The sequence below is a fragment of the Manihot esculenta genome, chromosome 10 (genome assembly GCF_001659605.2).
Source record: "Manihot esculenta cultivar AM560-2 chromosome 10, M.esculenta_v8, whole genome shotgun sequence".
In the NCBI taxonomy this organism is placed as follows: Eukaryota; Viridiplantae; Streptophyta; class Magnoliopsida; order Malpighiales; family Euphorbiaceae; genus Manihot; species Manihot esculenta.
This window is the reverse complement of record NC_035170.2, coordinates 9,317,788-9,343,367: the sequence shown is the minus strand read 5'-3', so window position 1 is coordinate 9,343,367 and position 25,580 is coordinate 9,317,788. Positions and strand designations below refer to the sequence as shown.

General features: G+C 33.1%; 1 protein-coding gene across 5 annotated transcripts in view; it reads left to right on the top strand.

Annotated features, from left to right (window-relative positions):
- Positions 1 to 3,893: 3,893 nt before the first annotated feature.
- Positions 3,894 to 25,580, top strand: part of LOC110624645 (DNA gyrase subunit A, chloroplastic/mitochondrial) — a 42,368-nt gene continuing 20,681 nt past the window's right edge. Inside the window, exons 1-12 of one of the 5 annotated variants that reach the window (XM_021769865.2) lie at positions 3,894 to 4,393; positions 4,948 to 5,017; positions 5,114 to 5,179; positions 5,723 to 5,824; positions 8,078 to 8,122; positions 8,212 to 8,310; positions 8,445 to 8,531; positions 14,496 to 14,566; positions 16,426 to 16,534; positions 16,630 to 16,692; positions 22,258 to 22,323; positions 22,444 to 22,532. In XM_021769865.2, the coding sequence (XP_021625557.1) occupies positions 3,975 to 4,393; positions 4,948 to 5,017; positions 5,114 to 5,179; positions 5,723 to 5,824; positions 8,078 to 8,122; positions 8,212 to 8,310; positions 8,445 to 8,531; positions 14,496 to 14,566; positions 16,426 to 16,534; positions 16,630 to 16,692; positions 22,258 to 22,323; positions 22,444 to 22,532 (1,286 nt within the window). In that variant the 5' untranslated portion in view covers positions 3,894 to 3,974. The other 4 variants (XM_021769864.2, XM_021769863.2, XM_021769866.2 and 1 more) reach the window with 4 other exon arrangements.

The window sequence follows — 25,580 nt, the reverse complement described above, 5'->3', positions numbered from 1 at the left end:
CTTCAACAGGTTTGGTTCCTGAGGTTTCACCTACAAATGGTCCTTGGTATTGAGGAATTTGAGGAATAGTGGATTCTTCAGAAATAATTGTATCTGTCTGTATATCTATGGTATGTCTTCTACGGGAGGATTCTAAGGAATGTCTAGATGGTTGATATATACTAGGAGTGGTTTGTCTAAAAGAATTAGATCTTTTAAATTTTAATTCTACCGTTCCATCATTATTTTGAATAATATAATCTATTTCTGTATTTTCCTTAGCAGGTAAACTTGGCATGGTTTTGACTGGATATTTTCATGTTTCTGGTAGACTGACATCTTTCCATTGTATTACTTTTGGTATGTTTATATTAGCTTTGGTTTGATCAATTTCCCAAAAAATTGTTTCTCCTGTTTGTCTATTATGATCAATGGCATTAGGACATAATCCTGTGTTCATGATTTTATAATTTAGTCGATAAAATACTTCATAAATATGGGATCCTTTTAACATATTATAATTATGTGTTAATATGTTTAATGTCAATATTTTCATTATATGCGGGTCAGTTAATGAAATTGTAAAATTAGGGAAACAGTTTGAATATATTGGTCCATTTGTTAAACTAGTTTCAAATAATCCTAGTAAAGAATCTTTGTAATTAAGATGTCTACAATCTCTTAATGCTACATGCATACTAGTATTTAATCCTTCTACTGTTAATGGTTTTATGGCAATTTGTACTAATCCTATATGCATGAATTTATATCCTTGATTAATATATTTTAATATAGTCTTTTTACTTAACAGACTCATAGATTGATTTTCAGAATATAAAGGTACTACTTTTTCTTTTGTTTTAATAGCTCTGGCTGATTTAAAGTCTAATATACCTGTTTTATATATTGTATCTATTGGTGTCTTGGGAGGTTTCCAATTTGTTAATTGTTGATTATTCCAGATACTTTCTCTAGATAATATTGTTTTATTATTATCTGTATTAATAGTTAAATCATTTATAAGTTCATCATCTGGTTGTCGGGACCTAGAAGATCTATTTCTACTAAATAAACTCATCTTAAACGTCTAGGGTTTTCGCATACACTTCCTTCTCTACTCGTTCTGCAGGACTTACACCTTTTGCTTGACTTATGACTTTCGTGACACAGTTCCAACCCTAACAGTTTAATTTAAATTTATCCAAGAAAAATAAAGCCTTCACTGGCTCTGATACCATAAATTCGAACCCAGGTTTGATTTATATTATTGTTATTTAAAAATTATTATTTCTTAATAATTGATCTAAATAGGTTATAATGCAATTAAATAAATCTAACGTTCTTTGTGTTTCTCGACAGTCACAAAATTGGTTATGATTGGTTATATGCCACTCGTACATATGTGTTCCTTGTCTTACTAAACAATGTCTAAAAATTTCTACTTCACTTTTATTTGTTAAGTCTATTAAGCTTAATTGTTCTAATGCGCTTATTATAAATCTCATTTTAGTGATGGTATATTATAATGTCTAAGACGGAATGGTAAAGTAGATAAAGAGATATGCCATAATAAACATGGTATTCAGTAACATAGCCATTCTCAGATTCATAAACATAAATGAGAATTAAATATTCCATTAATGGAATTATACAATATTAAGGGTACAATATGGGTCATTTATATTTATAGTATAAAAACATTTACATTTATAGCAGTAATATTCAATATAGAATTGATCACAAAGATGACAATAAAATATTCCTATTTCAACAATCATGATTTCTGATGTGCCAGATCAGTTTGAACTGCAAGCACAGAGCATACTTATAATGGTCAGGGTTCCTGCAACGTTAACCTGGAATCCCAGAGTTAACCTGGAATCCCAGAGTTAACTCAGATTGGTAAACGAAGAGAGAGAGAGAAGATTGCCGTCAAAACGGACTTACACAGAAGCAATTGTATAATACAGATTGTATAAAATATGAAATAAAAGTACAACTATAAACTTACTTTGTAGATACAAACTATTTTAAACAAATACTGCTACGTCTTGGTTGTAGTAAACCATAGACTCCTTACAGATTGAACATAAAACTATTCTAGAATACATGAGAGAATTTGGTAGAGAATTTTCTTCTGAATGTTTCGGTGTGTCCTTCAACTGGTTTGAAGCTTGTTATTTATAGTGTGCGAGCGGACTTCAAATTGTTATACAATAGGGTTGAGCGGTCCGGACGCCAAGAGGAAATTCATTCTGATTAAGTAGTCTTTCGAGGTGAGTGCTTTTGTGGGTCCCTTGTCTGCCATGAGTATCTGTCCTTTTGTCCGTTGAGTGTGTTGTTGAATCATTGTGGGCCATAATGTCGAGCATTGTGTCTGCCAGTTGTTGAGAAAATGCTGTGTGACGTCATTGCTTGCGTCGCTATTTTTATCTTTATTGGTCTTGGTCAAATTGTAGGTCTATGTGGGTCCTACATTTCTGCTTGTGTAAAGAAATCGTCATTGTCATCTGACAGGTCTACTGGTGAAGCTGTTGAGTTTTTGGTCTCATTCAATTCTTCTATTAATTTCTCATACTCTACTTCAGAAGTACAAGCTGCTAATTGAGATATGATCAATTGTCTTTTTGCCAAAAATGTCTCATGTTTGGTTATATGAACTGGGCTTGGGTTTTGACATAATTGTGGATATTTTAAGAAAAATGGGTCTAAAGCTTCTGGGCCACAAGCCTTCAAATCGGTCTTGGACCACCATTTGGTTTTGTATCTTCTCACAAGGATTGGTACCTGGAAATTATCAATAGTTTGGTCTTTAATGTGGTATTCTACCATCAAGATCCAGGGTATGTGGAAATAATGGCTATAAATCAACCATTTTGGAGAACAATTTATAGTGTCTGGTAATTTGGTTTTTTCAAAAAATTGAATATGTGCAGTTTGGACTTGTTCTGGAATTATATCATTGTGGATGCCAAATTTATTCCACCATTGGTGAAACCAATATGGAGTAGGGTATTTGAAATTGTCAGCAATATAAAGGAAAAATGAAATAGACATATGGTCATTTTGCTTTAGGAATGTTCGTTCTATTTTGTTTATATTTTTATAATTAATTTTTAAATGACATTATTAATATAAAAAAATAATAATTAATGTATAAATTATTTTTATCAATAATTTGTAATTTTGACTAAAAAACTATAAAACTACTAAATTTTATTATTATTTCGATTATATAATTTAAAAATAGATCCAGTCAATTAAAAAAAATTAATATTAACTAATTTTAAAGTAAATATTATATTTTATTATAAATTATATTTTCATATATTTTATATTTATTTTATTATTATAGATTTTATAACAATTACTAAATTTTATTATTATTTCGCTTATATGATTTAAAAATAGATCCAGTCAATTAAAAAAATTAATATTAACTAATTTTAAAGTAAATATTATATTTTATTATAAATTATATTTTAATATATTTTATATTTATTTTATTATTATAGATTTTATAACAATTTATTTTTTTATGGAGAGTAGAATTAAAATTTATATATTTAAATATTTATTTGAAAAAACAAATAATAAATACTACTTATTTTAAGATTTACAAAAAGTTTAAATTAATTATGATTTTACGTTATTTTATATTAATATTAATATTTTATTGATTATTTTTTATTTTTTTATAATTTTAATAATATTTAAAAATTATTTCATATAAAAATATAATAAATATATAAAAAATTACTATTACGTATTAACATTAACTGATGCTAGTGGACTATAAAAGCTAAAGCAATCAGACTTTTTTTCCGGTCCTTTTATTTCCGTAGAAGGATAACAATGGATAAGGGCCTTTTGGTAATTCTAAGTTAAAAAGGACTTTGTTTTAAAATCACTTGGAAGCGCCCGGGAGTTCCTGTTCTGCAGACAAAACCAGTGATAAACCCTAAAACCTGAGCGTTTTTCTTGCTCTTCATGGCATGACTCCTTATTCTTGCATACTCTCAAACCCCAATTCTATGGCTCTGTCTTCTACTCTTCGCTTATCTTCTTCTTTCCTCCGTTACCACCTCCCGCTCGCCCAAACCCGCTTCTCTGGCCTCCGCTACCGCTTTTCTGAACTCCGCTTCTTATCAACATTCTCTCCTTCCTGTACCCGCCTCCTGCCGGTGCAAGCGCGCCGCAGAGATTACTCAGGTAGAGAGGAGAGGGAAACTGAAGAGCATAATGGGAGTTTGTTGGTTAAGGATTCGGATGGGGGCAGCGACGGAAGGGTTGTGCCTACAGAGCTTCACAAAGAGGCCACCGAGGCCTATATGGCCTACGCCATGTCGGTTTTGCTTGGAAGGGCTTTGCCAGATGTAAGGGATGGGTTGAAGCCTGTGCACCGGAGGATATTGTGAGTAATAGTTGGGGGCTAAGTTTTTGTTTTCTCTAATGTGACTTTTTAGTGGGTGAGAGAAACTAGTTTTTTTTTACTACTATTGGTTTTACTTCAAATTTTCTACTCTTTTATGTCCTTATCCTTCTCCTTTCTTGCTTTTCGCTCCTAATGGCTGAAGTTTAGAAGAAAACAGACTGTGGTTTAGGACTTCAATTAGTATTTGTTGAGTTATTCTTGTTTTCTTGCCTTCTTTTTGCACTGTGTGGTTGCCTAGAAAATATGGGCAACGGGAGCCCCTTTAAAAGTTGCTTTGCATGGTTCTGGTTTATACTTTGATGTTTTAAGCATTCAACCTGTAATATTCTGATTATTAATTTTATATCCTTTCCCTGTCTTTTTCTTTTAATTGACTATTAGCTTTTGCAGCCAGCTGAGATTGTTTTAGAATGATTAATTGATGTTGCTTTTATATCTGCATAGGATGGTATGCATGTGTATTGCCTGCAGTTTCATAATTGCGTTGTGAAAACAAATATGTAATTAGTCCCATCTCAAAATTTTGACTACAGATTTGCAATGCATGAATTGGGCCTTTCCTCTAGAAAGCCATTCAAAAAATGTGCTAGAGTTGTTGGTGAGGTTAGAACTTCTTTAAATTTAATTTAGTTATTGTTCTCCTTTTTTCCCCTCGGCTGATAACTCCATTGTTTAATATGCTTAATGTCTCTATTTCAGGTTCTTGGGAAGTTTCATCCCCATGGAGACACTGCTGTCTATGATGCATTGGTGCGAATGGCACAGGTAAAAGCGTGAGAAGGAATTTTTCCATATGTTCTTTGTTTCTGAATGCATTATCAATTGCTCTGTTCTTCACTGCCTTTGGGTTCTACTACCTGCCATAATTTCCTAAAAAAGTTCTAGCAATGTTACAGACTCAAAGGCTTAGGATAATCCAGATTTGCTATATACATTATTATACTTTCACTAATTGCATTCTGGTTATGCTTTGGAGTTACCTTAGGTTTGGCAATCAGCCTTCAGGCATGAAAGCTTGGTACGAACATTGTGTTGGTCTTCCCTCACCCTACAAAAAAGAAGAAAATTACAAATTCATGAATTCATGTCTGGTTCTTTTCTCTAGAATGCTTATGCCACGAATTCTTCGCGTATAATGTGCACATACTGGACAGATGGCTTACCATATGCTTGTCCTCAAATCTAGTTTTAATTGATGTGGCTTTGCTTTTCCAATTTTATCTGCCAGGATTTGTTCATGAGTATCATGACTTCTTAAACTTCTAGTCTGCCATAAAGTTTTACTTATTTTGATAATCTTTCTTGCAGGATTTTTCTTTAAGAAGTCCACTTATTCAGGGTCATGGCAATTTTGGTTCGATAGATGCAGATCCTCCTGCTGCCATGCGTTATACAGAGTGCAGGCTGGAAGTATGCTGTCATATCCAGTTTCCATTTGAACGCATAAATATCTGACTATAAGCTTCTATGTTTTTATTCTGTTGCCTATAAGTAGCCAAAACTGTTTCCAATACACAGCCCCTGCCCCATCATGCCAGGTCAGTCTGCATGTTTCAGAGTTGCTATTTCTTTGGGTAAATTTCACCTATCATCCTTGAATTTAGAGCGTTGTAACAACATGGTCAATGAACTGTAATTTAGTTAATGTAAAAGTCCGTTTCACCTGTTATTGCAAGTTTACCGGTTAAAAACAATAATTTTAAATATTTTAAATTAATAAAAAAAGAAAAAGACTTATATAGCCTTTTTGTCTATTAACCTTTCACCTGCCATTGATCTCTCCCTCAACCGACTATTTATTTCTCCATTTCACTTGAATTATTCATTAGTGACAACCATAAAAAATGCACAAATGGAGTTCCAGCTATGGCTTCTGTTGCCTCCTCATCCACCACAAATAAGAGGCCAGTGAAAGAAAGTTGTGGTGGCTTAGGTGGTACCATGACGTACTGTGGAGTTCGTCTGAGACCTTGGGGTCACTATGGAGATGAGATTAGGGACCCTCACTCCAAATTTGGATTCTAGGGCAAATCAAAGATGGATACATCTGTTGTGGAAGCTACAAATGGGAAGGATATATAGAGAATTAACTGGGAAAGGCTTAATTTCACTAGAGATAACTGCAACGAAACTACATTTACGAGAACCTCTCAAAGAAGAGCTTGACAAGGTTAGTTTGCTTTAAAATTCCTAAAGCTATATTTGAATTAATAATGGCCTCAAAAAGATTCATCTATAATATGATTATCATGCCATTATTCTTTTAATGGCTTTAAAATTTGTAAAGCTATTTTTAAAATTCATGAGCAGGCTAAGCTTTCTTCAACTTTTTTCCTTTTTATCCATTTGAACTCTTTTTGTTTTAGTAGTTTTTTTTTCTAAAAATCCTTTACTCCAGTTTACAGGGTTACACCAGATTGTTGATTTAATAAAGTTGGAGTTGATGTATTATTTTTAGGAATTATTGTTAAGCATATTTTATTCACAGGAGTGCTTGCAATTGGAGAAGTGGGAAGACCTTTTATGAGGTCCAATTCAATACAAGGCTTGTCAAACCCACAATTTTTCATTTGCAGGAAGAACTTTAAACTCCATCTGTGGTCATTGATTCTACTAGGATTATCTTACTAGGGTTACCAACCATCAATCATTGAAGGAGCCTTTAATTTTGCGAAGTAGCTTTTGCAATTACTTACTACCCAATGACACCTTTAGCATTGAGTACATGACTATGCTTGATGTTTGCAATTAGCTTCAGGTGAGACACTGTCAACATAGTCGATGCCCTTGGACTCATAGACTTTCCCAAATTGATATGCACAGTGATGTTTGGATATGGGGAAATTTGATTTTGAGAGTGTGAGGAGACGGATAACTAGATTAAAGTTCAGGGAGTTTTATGTTACAAATTAAAGTTTTGGGACAACGCTGTTACAACTTACAACGCTCTAAATTCAAGGACAATTAGTGAAATGTATCCCTATTTCTTTCTGTTGGGGCTGCAAAGCTGCAAAGCCAAGTTGGGTTTCCCCTGTTCTAGTTTGGCTCAGTTTGCTTGTTATCTAGGCATAAATTAACTGAACTTGGATATGCTATTTTTCAAGCCTTGTTTTTGCACTCAGTTTGATTTTGGTTTCTTAAGCTGGGTCTTCATAACCAAGCCACTAAAGCAGTAAAGCACTTGAACTCTTGAACTTTATTTCGGCTTTCCAATTTGAAAAACCCTAGAGGCTACTGGCTAGATAAAAAAATGTTTTGTAGGTCTGTATGAGCTACAGAGAAATAGACTACGATGAGTGCGATATTGTTTTCTTCTCAATAATATATTTTTGTTGGTGTATAATCCTTAGTCTATGCCTAAGAACTACTGGTAATATATTTTTGCTGATTGAGTGTGATTTAATTAAGTGTTTTCCTGTTGGTAATATATTTTTGTTGATGCATCTTCATTAATCTATGCCTTTATTATTGGCTACTTCACTTTCCTATAGTACCGTTTCTTATGCTGACTACTGAAAGTTCAGTTGTGTTATTATGTTGCAGACACCTATTTTTGGTACCTTTTGGACCAACTCTTTGCCATAGATATTATTTACTTCACATGGATGCATGAAGAACTGTACCATGTTATTGTATGGTGAGAAATTCATTTCATTCTTGCAGGCACTCACAGAAGCAGTTTTGTTGGCCGATCTTGAACTAGATACTGTAAGAGCTATTCATTGATACATATCAATCTTCCTTTGTTGTTTCATGTCATCCAATAAATCTTCCTGCATTATTTCTTTTTCTTGCAGGTTGATTTTGTTCCTAATTTTGATAATTCTCAAAGGGAACCTTCACTTTTGCCTGCTCGGCTTCCAACATTATTGTTAAATGGTTCATCTGGGATTGCGGTAATATTATAGCTACTTTTGTTCTCTAAGGTGGTTTATTAACATGTTCTCCCCCTGTTTTCTCCCTTCTTATATGCTAAACATTATTTTATAGCATGGGGCATTCAATATAAAATCATTTGATATTTTCTCAGGTCGGCATGGCAACCAACATTCCTCCTCATAATCTTGGAGAGCTAGTTGATGTGCTATGTGCATTAATCCACAATCCAGATGCCACTGTAAGTGCTGGAAAAATTGATTCATTAAAGGACTGGATGTATTATGAATTTTTAGCCTCTGTTATTTTGCTAGTTGAGAACTGACTTTGTTAATTTATAATTACATAGATTTGTAATGTGAAAAGGAGCTGCATCTCTTTTACTGATAATTATTATATTAGAGCAAGATGAGATTATGTGTTATGGACTCTTTTCTAGTATTTGATTTATTTTAGGATTAGATTGCTAAGTATTTGATTTATTTTAGGATTAGATTGCTTTATCTTATTTCTTTATTTTCTTATTTCTTAGGGCTCCTATCTCAATAGAATTGTGTTAAACAGCAATACTATTCCTTATATCTATTGCTGGAAAATCAAAAATAAAATAAGGAGATTTATTTCAACTAAATTGAGATCTGAACTCTCTCGTAAATGAGTTCAAAAGGTCAGAGCTCCATTCACTGATTTCACAACAACAACACCAATTGGGAGAGAAAAGAATCAAGGAAAATCAACAGCTTTGGCCTTGGACACGTGACGCGATCTGTATCCAGGGGTCATAACATTATGCTGTTGGTTGGTTAAAGAGATGAGAATGTTTGGAGACGTTGGACTGATTTTGAGAATTTGATATTGCTGGAGAATTTTATGACAACATCCATATGAGATTTCTTTGTAGATAGCTTTGTGAAAAGATATGGATTCTCTGAGCTGAGATAATTTGACAAAATTCGAAGTGCCATTGTCTCTAGCAAGTTTTGGTTAAATGATGTCTTAGTTTTATTTGGATTAAAACAATTGCATTTCCTCCAAATTAGAGCACTGGTAGCGTGCGAAAATAGATGAACGTTTACGTAAGTTTGGTATAATGCTCGCTTTTCCCAAAAAAAGTGCTTAGTTGCAGGAACTACAATTCCCAAATTAGTGTTCATAATTGGAATTTGGGATGTTACTTTTGTACATTTAGCTTATGTTAGATAACAAAATTTATTAGTAAAGCTACGCTAGTCTATTTTACATGATGCCGCGTGCTTTAGTTTTGGGCATATTGTTCAAATGTTCAATCTCAAAGTTTATAAGAAATCAATTGAGCCAAATTTGGACCTAATTGACATTTGGGGTAAAGTTAGAAGGCTGATTGTTTTGGATAAACCTTGTTCAAGATCAAACTATTCTAACTCCCATTATAAAGCCCTTTAAAATGATGTTCTTGGAACATGTGGAAACTTGGATTGTCAATAGTTACAAAATTTCATATTAACAAACGTTTATCCCAGGGAGTGCCCTTGTGTTGTACTGTTAGAGTCTCCTGTAAAGTATAGATACTTAAATAATTGCTTTTGAGTATGACAGTCACAAATTCCTACTCCTTCCTCTTTTTTCTTAGATTCTTAACTCCACCCTTGGATCTGTTGCAATCTTGTATGCTATTTTGTTTGTTTCAATGCAATCACAAATTTCGTGTAGTAGTAGCTTGTGATGCGGAACCCCAGCGCATCAGCTTGTGTGTGAAGTAAAATTCTTAAAGGTTTTCTAGCTCCAATTTCCTTGGCATGTTGTACAGGTTTGAAAGTCTTGATAATGGCATTTCAATGGGACGATGGGACATATGAAGTTATTGAGAGAGGCCCTTTTACTTGGGCGTGAAGAAGTTGAAAGGGGGATTTATTGCATATTTGAAGGTTGTTGTGGATTTGGAGTATTGGAGGTACTTAAGAGTCTAAAATTTAAACATAAAATCTCTATGGCAATTATTTTAAAACAATTTGGTGTAACCTTTTAAACTTGATATGAAATTCATTTATTAGTAAATAAATTGGTAAGAGAAATAGAAATACAAAGGGGTCACTTAGAGTTCATCTTATTCTTAGTGTTTATTTGTAAGAAAATGTCTCTGGGCTAATATGCTGATTTAAAAATCTATGAAAATATGTTTTCATTATTAGGAATAATTGAAGGAAATTCAGAATGAGAAAGGGTTGTTCACTTGTTGCTTGGGTTTTTGTAAGCTTAAGACTGATTGTCAACATTTATTAAAATATAAAGAGAAACAAAGTGAAATTTGAAATAGGAATATTGTTGTTGGGTTTTTATCATATAAACCAATATGTCAAAAAATGGTCAAGGTCAAGTCCACTTTGACTGGTATTTATTTTTGGTTTATTCAAAAGAAAAATGGAGAAGAATCTGAACTAGTTTTCAAAGGTTAGGTTGGATTTGGAAAATTGTTCTCTTATCTCCATTTGGATAACTTCTAAAACTAAATAAGAAACTCCATTTTGCAGTTTTGCTAGAATAATTTCTGGATAACATGTTCTGTTTTCCAATTAAAACTGGGGTCTAGGTTTTTGCCTCCAGAATACTTCAATTCAACCAAGAATATAATATCCCTGTGGGCTAATAGCTTGTATAGAGAAACAAAATGGGAAGTTTCTAAATTTTTAAGAAAAATCTCCGCAATGATGTTATGGGAATCAGTATTGATTAGGTAGGTTGTGTATGGCTATAAATATGCTTTCTTCCTATTTAGGAATTTCTCTAGTTTATTTAAACTGCCATAGCTTATGGGAATAGTTGAGTTACTATTTCACAAATTCATCCTTCCTCTTCCTTTTTTTTCACTTCTTCCTTTCACATGGTGTCAAAGCCTACATTTGCCTTGACTTTGGGCCAACTTGCAGATGTTATCCCTGCAAATTGCTCTAATTTTCATGCCTGAGCGTGAGGGATGTTGTTTGACATCGTTTGGGATAAGGAAATAGTGATAAAGATAAAGACTCCTGTAATCCTTCCATCTTGAGCTATCTTTTGCTATTGAGTTAAGCTTGGTCAATTTCTTTAACAACTAACAAAATATAAGATTACTTGTGTGGGCTCCTACTATTGAAAAGAAGCATAATAGTTGCAAAAAGGTGCTTCTCTTCGTGTGTCATGGTTGCAGTTTGCGCTATGCCTATGGGGAGGATTTCTAAACTAAATTAGGTATCCTTATGATTGTTGCATGATAATTCACCTTTTTTCAAAGTATGTGTCCAAATTGGGATCGTGCCCACTATCATAATTTGCAATTATGTGAAGATAAACGGGACTATTGTGGCCACGGCACAATGTAACAACCTATCCCTAAGGCCTACACACCTTTTTTAAGAATAAATTGCAAAATATAGGAGAATCAACTAAATTAACGGATTTAACTAGCTAATAAACATAATAACACTAAATTAGGATGTTGCGTCCATGATTTATTTTCTTTATTAACAAATGTTTTAATTAACTAGCATAAAATAGAGTAGCAGATAGACATCTAACCTTAACTGATAACTTCTTAGACCTCTCTACATGATATAACATCTAACCTTAACTAATAACTTCTTAGACCTTTCTACATGATATATCGCCTCTGCAGTTAAAACATGAAATTATTTTGAAGTAGATTAAAGAAATGAAATCTAGCAACTCAATGCGATGTTTTTAAAGAATAGGTGCTGGCAGCTTGGGTGGAGTTCCACTTGCCCCAAAAAAAAGGTTCCATATGGTAATGGCTGTAATGATTATTACTCAATTGAAATATTATTGATAGTGGCCTTTACCTTTATGTACTGCTGGTAATGGCAAGTACTGTAGCAATAGAATTTTGTCCTTGACATAATGGTGATAATGGTAAAGGTATCCCCCAAAAACCTTTATATAATGGATGTTATACTTCAAAGCATCTCATTTAATCATAATTGTGTATGAGCAAACAAAATGAACATGAACACATACACTATCTATTTTGTCCTTTGATGAAATGGAGAAGCTTGCTTTGTTCTCATACCCATTTCTTGTAAATTGTTTTTTATTGGATAAATTATTTTGTAGTTTCTAAGTTTTAGCATAATTAATGGATATCTCTGTATTTTTTAAATCGAATGCTTTAGTTCTTGAGTTTTAAGTCTGTCCAACTTGAAGACCTTTAATCCATAAAGTGAGTTTAACATTAAAAGGAAAGAGAAATATTTTGAATTCTAAAAACACCATCATTCTCTACAGCCTCACCATCACTGTCATATTTCATTTTTTTTTCCGCTCCTTTCAGCATTAAAGAATGACCAGGTTCTCATCTCTAGAGGAAACCAATCACTACTTCCATCACACTCATGGTTTTAAATAACAGCCATTACGTTACGTAACCACCGTTATTTCAATGTTTTCCAAGGAGCCATTACCGCTAAGGCCGTTATTATGGCGATTAAAAATTGTGTTGGTAATGGCCGTTACGGCAGTGACCGCTGCGAGTTAACAACCATAAAGGCCGTTACCTTCATTTGATGGGTAGAAATCATTAGAACTGCTGCTAGAAACCACTTGTAGTGTAGTGTATGAATTATTGGAGGTAGAAGACACCTTTTTCTTCACATTTGAAGCCCTTCCACTTTCCTCCCAAGTCAAAATTTACCCCTTCTTTTTTTTTAATTTCTCTCAAGTTTCTCTAAATTTTCTATCAACTTTAGGACTCTTCAAGTGCCTATTAATCAACTTCTCTAGAAATTCTTGTATTGAAGAGCTCAAATCATCTAAGATACTAAGCGGTTTTGAAGTGCTATTGAGCAAAAAGTTAGTTCTTATTATTTCACAGTAATTTTTAGATATTTTTAATCATTTTATAACTTATATGAGAAATTCAGGACATAGGTTTTTATTATTTTTTCAACAAGTTTTTAGATATTTTTAAATTATTTTTTAGTGAATGCATAATTAAAAATAATTAGAAGTTAGCATGCTAGATTAGAAATGTAGAACTTTAAAAGTTCAGAATTATAATCTAAAATCATTAATACTAATTATTAAATAAGTTTTATGCTTTTACAAGTTATAATAAATGATAACTAAGTATTAAGTATAAAATATAAATATAAAATTTACAAGATTAAAAATTTATGAAAAATACGTAGTAAGTATAAAAAAGAACATGACTTTAAATTAAAATGTAGTTTTTTCAAATATTTTAAATTATTTTGCATAATGTAAATACTAAACGCTCACTCTAGTAGTAATTGAGTTTAGTTATTATATATGATGTTTGAAACTTATAGATTTGTGTTTATTAGATATATTTATGCTTATTAAGTTGTATAACTTACTTTTGATTATATCTTTACATATGTGCTAATTTCATAAACTATGCAAATTTCTCAAAAAAATTTGCATAGCGACAAACCGTTACCATTAGGTCATGAACGATAGAGCCCTGTTTCCATTACCCGTGACCACGACCACGATTTGAAACCATGATCACACCCTTCACTGCAACATCAATCTGATTTACAACTACTTTTCTCTTCCCTCTACTTACATTTCTTGTAAATAGAAATTCTTTTACAAAACAATTGTAGAGGAGTTGCAAAGATCTCATCTAGTTTCTCTTTCATTTTTGATTAGAAACTAGAAAGAGATTAGCTTTAAGTAAATAAAATAAAATTGGACAACCTTATTCATCACGCCTTCCTCAAGCAATCTTGCTCAGGTGCCTTTTTGAATGAATTAGTGGTACCACATGCATAAGTGAAACCTGCCCCTCGAATCACAACTTTTCTCAGAATATGCCAGAACTACATGATAGATCATTTCCGTTCAGCATTGTCACTGTTAAAAAAACTACTAGAGGGCAACAATCATTGCTGAATCCACAAAAGGGGAATTGTTTCCAAGCTTAGTTGCAGAGAGAGATTGTAATGGATGGGGAGGGGTAGCTAGGTTAGGGATTTCACTTAAATTAAAATATCATTAATTTAATTGTGGATAAGACATCCATTTTGTGTGGTACTAATGGCACTAGTAAAGGACCTCTAATTTGGATGAATTTAAAACTCAAAGACTAAGGCATTCGATGTTGAAAAAAGCAGGACATATTTGTTAATTATGTCAAAGCTCAGGGACTAAAGTGTAATTTATCTTTTTTTATTTATGTATGTCTCTTATATTTTCATTTTTATGGGTACAGTTGCAGGAGTTGCTGGAATATATGCCTGGACCTGACTTTCCAACTGGGGGATTAATTATGGGAAATCTTGGGTAAGTTAAATTGTAATTACAAATTTATTTTGCATCAATCAAGCATGATAGTGAATCTTAAACCATAAATGAATAATCATAATACGTTAATGCCTTGTCTAGTTGTCTTGACACAAGTGTGGCTGTACATAATATTTGTAATGTTGCTTTTCTGTTTCAAAAGCTAAGCCTGCATATCACATATCTTTCACTGTTCTGTGCAACTGAACGTCATTTACGAAGTTCAAAACTATAACAGATTATTGCAGTAGTTGCAGGAAGATTTTGGTGAAATCTTGGAGGATTATGTACACTTGAATTTATTTACCATTACTGCAACAATTATTGTTGCTTTTTTATGTGCGGCAGCATGTTAACTGCCATAGCTACAAATTGGTTATCACTTCCTTTGGAAGTTGAAGACCAGTTTGTGGTCCCTGCATTAGTGTTAGGAAAAACATTTGGTTCAAGATGTGTTATCTGCCTTTTGATAACAAGGTCTGTAGAGCTCTTCAAGTTCAAGCATGTGTCTTCTTTTACTGGGTGGTTTTTGAATCTTTTTCTTTTCTGGTTTTCTGTGGTGGGGGTTGTGGTAGCAGTTGTGCTTGTTCTTTTGTTTTATGTTGTCCAATTTTGGAAATTTATTTTTTGGAAAACAAGTTGATGAAACTTGGAAAGCCAATCACATTGGTTTTCCTATGTTGTATTGTACAACCTGCTTTCTTTTTAAAAAACAAAAATAAGAAATAAATATCTTCTAGTATAAAAATTATAAATTGCTCTGACAATTGTACAACAAAAACCAAAACTAGAATGAAGACCAAACTGGCCCTTAATAGTTTCATCTCGAATGCTCTATTCTTTTAATTTGCTAAATCTATGATATGATTTTCCTTTCATGATTTTGGAAGAGTTACAGTTCTTTTTTGGGACCTCTCATGATGTGGTACTTTAGTGTTGCTATTTGACAATAGATCATTTGTTAAAGCATTTGGACTCTTTATATAGTTTTGACTATACTGTTTTAAAAACTAAACCAGGCTGACTGGTTGTACTGGTTTGATTGGTAGCTGGTTTAGTGACTGGTTCGGCTTTTGTTTATTTATTTTTAATGTCTAAAAATGTCTAAAATTATATGACTGGTTTTTGACTGGGTCAAATCAGTTCAACTGGTCAGCAGGCTGCAGACCAGTTCACTGACCTGTTCAGCTCTAAGAGTAAGAGCACTGCTAATCTTTCAGAAAAAAAGGAAATGATTGCTAAAAACTAGTAATTATGAGAACTGGGATTTGTTGTGCTTAGGGTGTTGGGACCCTATAGATAAATATAAATTCTTTCATTTGTTGGAACTTCGAAAGGGAAAATCACTAGAAGTATGCAGCTTCATGGTTTATTTGCAGTTATGCTTTTCTTTTCATTCATGTCCTAATAAATTAGAACTTTCCAAAACTCTTATACTCTTAGGCCCTGATTTTATTACTAGTGACACCCATTTTTAATCAGCAGATGACATTTTTGGATCAAAGTGTATAATAATCCTTTGATCTTAGTATAATAATTGGAAGATTTCTACTGCTATCTTGCATGAACATATGGAAATTCAAACATTTGTGATAATACCACTTACACTTCTCTGTACAACCTATGATAGCTTGGCCTCAGGTGTCTACTCTTGAACCTGTTTACGGATTCACATATTTAGGAGTATTGAGAAAAATTGGTTCCCTTCGGGTTGGTTTTAGAAATTTATAGGATGGAAAGGCAAAACACCTGCTACATGTTGGACAAGATTTCTTATGTTGGCACATTGATCACATTTTGCTGGTGTATACATTTTAATTAGATGTATAAAGATCCTGATTTTTGTCTATTATCTCAAGGATCTTAGAGGCATATCGGAATGGGCGAGGACGCATCATTGTCAGGGGAAAGACAGATGTTGAAGTGATTGACTCAAAAACCAAGCGAACTGCAGTTATCATAAAAGAGGTGATCGTAGTTAATTCTAGGTCTTGTTTTGTTTGATGTGTATAATTATTATCAGGAAGTTTGTGGAATGGGATAATGATTTTCCAATGGTACAGATTCCTTATCAAACCAACAAGGCATCGCTTGTGGAAAAGATTGCTGAACTTGTGGAGAATAAGGTATTTTAATATTATTTGAATTTGAAATAGTTAAATAACTATGTTCTCCTCAACAGCAATGTGGAAAACTGTTAAGTTCTGTATTGCTAGAGTGCAGGACAAACGACTTACATTTATCTTTTTTGAATTACTATTTCTTGTGTGATGGGGCTGGATTACCAACTTGATGCGGTATAAATCTTGCATCACTACTACTTGAGGGACATAGAAAGTTGATCACTTGCATTTCACAAATTTTTATTCATTATTTGGCTTTCATGAAAAGTGCAAAAAATGGAGAGGGAAGAGGTAATGACTGGAAAGGAAGAAGAATGGTATGACTAGAAATATATCAGTCAGGCTGGAGTTTTGGATAAATAGGCTTACCTTTCGATTGGAGATCAGAATTTTAGAGATTTTGCAGAAAATTATTGGATTGATTAGATTAATGAACCTGTTTAGATTCATGAATGTGGATAAAGACTTCAATCTGAATGTGGATCTGAAATACCCTCAAAGGGCATGTTTTCATATCCATGTCAAAAAATTCAACACCATGCATCAATCTAATTGATAAAAAGTGGGCTAAATTTCATTCAAACCATTAAAATTTAAAACTAAAATCATTTCGAAATCACTAATTTGGAATTCTTCCACCAAACATAGTGTAGAGTAAGATGGTATCCCACTCTGAAGAAAAAATCAAAAGTGAGTAGAATTGCAAACAAGAGGATAATGTTATTAACAAGGAAAGAATTTACAGGGGTATGCAATTGGTCGGTTCGATTCCAAATCGAACTGAATTTGAAAAACCAAAAAGAGAATTTTTAAAGACCGAAACTGAACTGAATATAGATGGAACCGAGTCAAACTGTACCGATTTTTTTTCGGTTTGGTTTGGTTCGGTGCATCAATTTACTCGAAATTTCAAAAAACGCTGCAATACCATTACTTTCAGAGCAAAAGATGCCCAATATCAAGCAGCAATAATTCATTTCACAAATCATCCACAACAAAATTTCATTTCATATATTCAGTAAATACCCAAATCATATTATAAATTCAAATAAACAATTACCATTACTGGAGATCAATAACAATCAAATTTTTAAGAACAACATATAAAAGTAAAAACCCCATAAATTTACAAAGAAATGTGAAGTTTTTGAATCTACTAAAATCTGAATCGAACCATTCAAAGTTTGCTTGTAGATCTAGAAGCTTGAAGAACAAAAGAAGCAGCGCAAGAAAGTGAGGGTCTCTGTGTGTGTGTGTGTGTAGAAGAACTGAATCAAAAGTGTCGTTCACTTCCTTGAGGTCTGAGGGTCTTGTTTACAGGAAGAATTAACAATGCCGTTCCCTTTGTTTTTATGGAAAGAAGACAAATAATGGTGAACAACCATCCCCTTGCAAACGGAACTGAGGGAGAGCAGAATACGGGAAGAAGCTTGGGTAAGGATGGGTCTCTTGTGTCATTCAGAGAGAGAGATGGAGAGAATAGGAGAGGAAGGGGCGGCTACACAAATTGAGGGGGTTAGGGTTTCTTTAAGGTGGATATATATACTCATACGATTGGTTCAGTTTTCTCCTTTGATTTTGGTTAATTAACCGAAATGAAAACCGAAAATTCTTAAAAATAATAACCGAATCAAATTGAATGAACCAAATAACTGAACCGAGCGGTTTGGTTTGGTTCGGTTAAAGCCAAAAAGTGCACACCCCTAACAAGGATTATCATCATAGCTAACTCTTCAGTGTTTTGTGGTAACAACACTTTAGTTATTGAAGCTTGGATGGCCATTATACTGAAGTCAGAGTTGAATTACTCTATACATATATATATATTTTTCCCTTTATTGTAGGACGAACAGAAATTGTGGCCATTTCACTATAATGGCAAGTAAACAGGTTGCTGCATGTGACTTAAATTGAGAGAAAATACTGATTGTGCTAGCTGAAAAATATTATTTATATGGATTCTAGGCTAGAATAACATAATTCCTAAAGGTGGTGTCTAGAAAGGCGGAAAATGCAAGAATTTGGTGTATGGTTAATTTTCATGTCTGTGAACTGGAAAGTATATAATTGATAGAGTTCAATTCTTTCAACTTAAAAAAGAGAGGTCACTTTGAAAGAAAAGAAACAAGTCTATAAGTGATATCGTTTTTCAAGAATTCAATTCATTTAATAACGTTACTATGGAAAATCTTAATAGCCCATGACTAAAGTAAGTGAATATATATATTTTTACTTCTCATTTTTATTTTTGGGCGTAGAAGAGTGTTTATAGGGGCTATCCACTTCAATCAATTATCCAAGGTTTTGACTGGATATGAAACCAAATGGTGTTCAATCTATTGGTTTGTTTATGGGGATTGAAATGGATTCTATCACTTCAAAACTTTATTACAATCCCATGAATATTTTAATAAAATCATTTGAAGTGAGTTGTATTAGTGAATTGATTTCTTTGCTAACATTTCAAAGAGGATAAAAGGGAATAGGAAAAGGATAGTCAGAAGTGCGACACAATAAAGGTCGTGAATTGACTAAATTAACATAAATAAAAAATAAATATCACATTCTTAAGCAAATTTTCCACCAGCTAAATAACAATGGCCGGCTGTTCAAATGAGCAATCAAGGGGTTGTTTACAAATTGTATGGGTGCAAAGTTAGCTGTTTGGTTGTTTCCGAATTGTAAAATTAGGAGCTTTTATGTTCTTGGAAGTGTTAAAGTTCTTAAATTGGTTTCTGAAAATGGGAGATTGAGTTTTTTTTGCTTATATTTTTTTTCTTAATTGTTTTGTAACTTATTTTGAGTGAGATTTTTATGAATTGGCAAATGGGATGAATAGTGATAAGGCGGCTAGTGCTATTAGATCGAAGCATTCTGTTACTGGACAATAGAGGAGAAGCAAGATCAGAAGCAAGATCAGTAAGGGAGAAGAGAGAAAAGGATTTAGGTATAATTAATTAATAATTAATTAAAAATAATCAATAAAATTAATTAATTTATGTATTCTTTTTCTTATTAATAATATTCTGTACAACAATATAAGTTTTTTTATGATATTTTTTTTGAATTTAATATATGTAGAGTCATATCCTTGTTCATTGGGTCGGGTGGCCACCCGGTCCGGTGCAGCCCGCCTGCATATTTTGAGGTTTTGGGCATTAATATTTTGCTATGTAACTGGCCCGACCCGAACCCGTTAAAGAAGTCCGTTTTCTTCATGAGTGGGCTTGGACTTTAATATATTTTACGGGCTCGGCCTGCACATTCTATAAAGCACATATATTGTATTATGGATATAAAAAAAAAACAGTAATTAATCTATAAATAAATAGTTTATCTAAATTTAATTTATAACTTTAAATTTTTTTGCATATTATATTGTATAATTATACAAGAATTTGAATGAATTAATAATTTTAAAGTCAATGGTATTATACTATTATTATCTAACCGTTGACCGCCAATTGCTGACAGCTAACCGTTGGCTGTTGACAGTTAAAAGTTGACAGCTGTCTTCTAAGTGCTGACTGATAACCGCCGACCATTGACTGCAACTGTTCAATCAAACAAGTCCTTAATGTTTCAATAAATCAAAGGTTGAGGACTTGATGTGTGAAAAAAATGTAGTAGGGATATAATATTGAAAACAGTAAAAGGTTATGGACTGAATAATTGGTTTTGTTTTTTTCTTTTTTCCAAATCTAACTTTAAGTTGATTTATTCGAATTTGACTTCGAATCGAAATCGGATTGAGTCATCAATTTAAACTCAAGACTGACATTTCTATATATATTTATGATGTAATTCAAAATTTAACCACTTTACCAATTATGGATTATGATGTAAATCATGCAATTTTTATGAATTTTTAAGAAGATATAAAGATTATTATAGTGTTATATAAATGTATATTTATATATAAAATAAAATTAATATATATATATATTGCAAAAAAAAGTAATATAAAGGGATTTTTTGATTGATTACTAATAAAAAAAGTGGACAAAAAACTTCTAAATTTTGTTCATTTAAAAACGATTACTCAATAACAAATTTTGGGATTTTTATTTTCTAACTTGATATTAAAAAAAGAAAATAGAATTTTTTTTTGTAATTTCTTACTATTCTAATAAGTCCTTTTTAAAATTATAAATATAATTAAGCAAAATCGATAATGATATCTTAATTTTTTTGTGTGTGATGAACTTCACATTAAATTCTGTTATCTCTATCACCTGCCCTAGCAGCACGTCCTATTTATAGAGTTTTACAACCTAATCTTAGTGGAAGAAGGGAAACTTAACTAATCCAACATGAACAAGGAAATTCTACCCTTATCCTATTAATGCATCGCAAACTGAACAAAATCTCTTCTGGGCCAAATGTAAATGTTTTGGGCCACAAATCAAACTTAACAAAAAACTCTTCTTGGCTGAATGTAAATGTTTCGGGCTGCAAAATTCAAGTCCAACCCCGGTCCTAAAGAAATTAAACACGGGCTTGAAAGGAATAACATGGCTTGCAGCAGAAGAGGCCATGTAACTGTCTCCTAGGCTGTGTTTTCGGCTGTTCTTCCTTTCCGAGCATTTCCAACTAGAATACCTCTTGGGGTGCTTGTCTAGAACGCGGGGCAGACTTGTGGAAACCATAATGACCCGTGTTATTGGTTGTTTCTTGCGTTTTGGTGCGTTTCATTGGTGTCATGTCATGTACAACCTTCCTTGAATGCTCCCATGCTTTCCAAACTTGATATTCATCTCGAACAATGTTATTAAAGCGAGAGGTGACACTTAGGTGATGAGTACCCTATGGCCTTAGGCGAGGCGAGAGACCCTTTTTGAAGTGAGTGCCAAACTTAAATGTATTTTGCAGCATATTTTGTGTGTGTGGATATTATAGATACATATTGTATTTCTTCCTTCTTAATTAGTTAGCATAATCATAAAGATATGTATATAGTCCTAGCTATTTAATTGTAGGCATACTTATGTATAAATATATAATCTTTTTTTAACATTGGAATATACTTAAATATTGGAAGTCAACTATGTGTAGCTTATATTAATTTTCTAATTAGTTAGTATAAGTACACACACACACATAAATACCTAATTGCTTAGCATTTATCCCCAAGTAGTTAACATAATTATAAGGTACTTATCTAATTAATTAGCCTAATTATAAGATATACATCCCTAATTAATTTGCATAATTAATTAGCCAGCTTTGAGTTCCATGACCTGTAAATCTAGAGATGCTACTACTCCTCCATGCTTAAGTTGGTAAAAATTTCCAACCCCTATGCCTGCATTTGCTATGTTCTTCAATTGTCTAAAATGAATGATTGATCTCCCAAATTTTTGTACTACTATCATAGTTTTTGTTAATGGAACTGGCTAGTTATCATTAGATCTCAAATATATTTATTTTTGTTTCTGATGATGCCTTTGATTACATGAGTATTTGATCTGTTGTAGGTCCACTTTAGTCAATTTGTCATTTGAACTCAAACTCTCTAAGTTTCTCAACTAAGGTAAATAAGTTGTTTCTTTAATCTGTGTGAGACAGAGTTTAGATGGCATCAGTGATATTCGTGATGAAAGTGATCGCTCAGGAATGCGGATAGTGATTGAGGTATTAAAATTGTAAATATATACAAATGCTTTGCGTATATTGGATAGGTATTTTATTTTGAGTAATGAATTTTCTTTTGAATATTTAATTTTGACTAATGGATTTTCTTTCATGTTACAGCTGAAACGGGGATCAGATCCATCAATAGTGTTAAATAACCTTTATCGTCTTACTCCTCTTCAGTCTAGCTTTAGCTGCAATATGGTGGGGTAAGTGGTTTCAACTCAGTATCCTTCCTGATTCTTGAATCTGGATAAAAAATTTTAGGATTCTGCATGTCTATTACATTGCTTGAAGGTTGGGCCAATCTGATATTGCTTTTCAAGTTGTGGTTTGTGAATGAAGATTTTTCCCTTTTTTCATCCTTTTTTCCCCTATGTTCATCCTTTTTTCCCCCATGTGCTATTGCATGTTATATTTGGTTCTTTGGAATACTTTTCATTTTAGTTCATTGTTTCCTTAATACACTATTGATATTTATTTTCAACTTGTAAATTGAATTTGCAAATGAGGTTTGATATAATTTGGCCTTCTAAGAAGTAGATCACTGTTAGAAATGCTTTAGAAGGGGAATTAGTTTTGCTCTCATAAGATTCTTGGATTTGTATTTCTATTCACATGTGTGCATATATAGAGTAGCTAAACTTGATCTAAAATTTTCCTACCAAATTGTTAGGGTCTTTAGAAATGGATCGAGTTATGGGTCTATTGCTGGAATTTCCTGGGGACAAAATTTTCTTTTTGCGACCTATGGTTGTAAGGGAATAGGTTTCTTAGAGAGAATCTGAAAATCTCTTGAGTTGAAGCACTCAAAATCTTTGTATTTTTTTCTCATATTTCTTTTTTTGAGTTGCTGCACTTAACTACAAGTGGGAGACATTACTATCTCCTAAAAACAAGGAATCATTATCTCTAAGAAAAAGCAAAAACTAAGTTGCACTATCCATGATGTTAACCACTAAGAACATGACTCTTGAAAATAGGACAAAAATTAACAACTTAGAAAATGACAATTGAAACCTGGCAGCAACACTGAAATTTCAGCAAGACGGGGCAGCATCAGCTGTCACTTGTAGCTGGGTCTGTAACATACACCCTACTGTAATGGAAACATTACTGGATGTTAATTTTGTGGTTTTGCAGTGGGAAATTGATGTGAAATACACTGTAGTTATAGTAGAATGAGAGTTTCTAAACTTCCTATTTCGTGGCATTGTTGTGTGTGCTGACCCAAAATAAGTGGAGGCTAAACTGTTACTGTAGAGTGTAAATAAATACCAGAAAATAAAAAGAAAATGATTTTGTCCCGTTAGACTGGCAACAGAAAACAGAATTGCTAGTGAAGGGAACCTACTAAAACAATTGATGTCTAAATGAACTTGACATTTCCTACTCTTTTAATAAAAAATATCTGGAATAGTCCAGTTGTTTCAGAAAGATTCTGTTAATTGGTTGCGGCCGAGTATCCTGAGCTTTATTTCATTGATTTTTCCCTTAGATGAAAAGCTGAGATGGCCTGTTTAGGATCTAAAACTTAATTCTGTTGGTGATTTTATGCCGTGGAATGGAACACACATGGCATAAGTAGTTGTATTCTCTTGTCAGTCCAACAACATTACATAATCTGCTGCAACCCTATCTGCTTGGCCTGGGTTATATATGTATATTGCTCATACAGAGCTCATATATTTCCACATTATAATCAAATAAGGTTCAAATTGAAATTCCAATGCTGACAATAAGTTTATGTAAAAGAAGAAACACGTCTCTACTCACTTGTCTCATGCACAGTTGTACTTCTACAGTTTCGCTAATCACTACTTTTCATGCACCATTACACAATTTATATGTGCTCACATTTCACACTCATATTTTATTGCTTATTTTATTGCTGCAATTCTTTTCACTTTTCACTAGTTTCACGATTGATACTAGTACTCCTCACTAATTTTTCATGGTTCATGCTGTTCATTGCTGCAATTCTTTTCACTTTACAAAATTGCTTGCTCTTCAATTTTTGTCCCTGTTTATTCCTTCTGGCTTCTGCCTGTAATAAGCCTGCAAAATGACAATATTTTATTAACGATTATGGTTTTATAGCCTTTGCACTTGCGCCATGCAGGCAGATAGTTCTGTTGGAGATGCCTGTGTGTGTGTATTGTACACACAGTACACACCCACGAACATTAACACTTGGGTGTTCTACTTCTATGTTCTCATAAAAATTGATTGTTGGCAACATTCAAAAAACCAAGTAATAGCTATATTTATATCTAGAGTGTTGAATCCCACATCAGTTGTGGAAATGGGTAATGTGCCCCCTTATATGAGTCATAGGCACTCCTCCCTCTTGGGCTACTTTTGGGGTGAGTTAGGCCTGACCTAAATTTAACATGGTATCAGAGCCTCCCATCTGATTTTAGGCCTCCCATAAATATGTCACGCACCAATAAAAATTCTGGGTGTGAGGGGGTGTGTTGAATCCCACATCGGTAAGGGGTAATGTGCCCCTTATATGAGTCATAGGCACTCCTCCCCCTTGAGCTAGCTTTTGGGGTGGGTTAGGCCTGGCCCAAATTTAATATAGAGAAAGGGGTGGGGACTAAAATAAAATATGAGATGGGGAGAACAAAGCAGAAAAAGGAAAAAAGAAGTAAGAATTAATGGAAGGGCACAGGAGCGTATGAGTGGAAAAGAAGAAAATTACAAAAGAAGAACTAGGTTAGAGAAAACTGAGAGTGTGTGTGGGAGAGAGAATTGAGATGCCTGCTAAAAGATGCATTTCTTCTATTTCCCTAACGCAAGGGATCTTTGCTGGATTATTCCTTTCAACAACTGACACCGCTTTCTCAAATCTCAATACTTGTGGCCCGCATTTTCTAATCTGTTTGTTATTGTTCTTATGCTTTTGATTTGGTGTTACTGAGAAAATGATAAGCTCTATTAGCTGTCAATTTAGTTGTCATATCATATCATTTTTTTCTTAAAACTAAAGCTGAAAGTGGTTGAGGTGCAATGAGTCACCCAGCTGGAGTATGTAGCCTACCTTTGGCAGGCCAAGGTGCTGGCTTGCATCTTTAATAACTGTAGCCTGTTTAGTACACCTGTGGGTAAGTTACTTCATTAATGTCTCATAATCCTTGCTGTAGTACTTTAGCAATATCCTATGTTTCTTCTTTATTCTTAGGAACTGTACTGCTTAAAATTTATATACAGAAAACTGCTTCCTAGTGATTCAACAATTCATTGACTGTGAC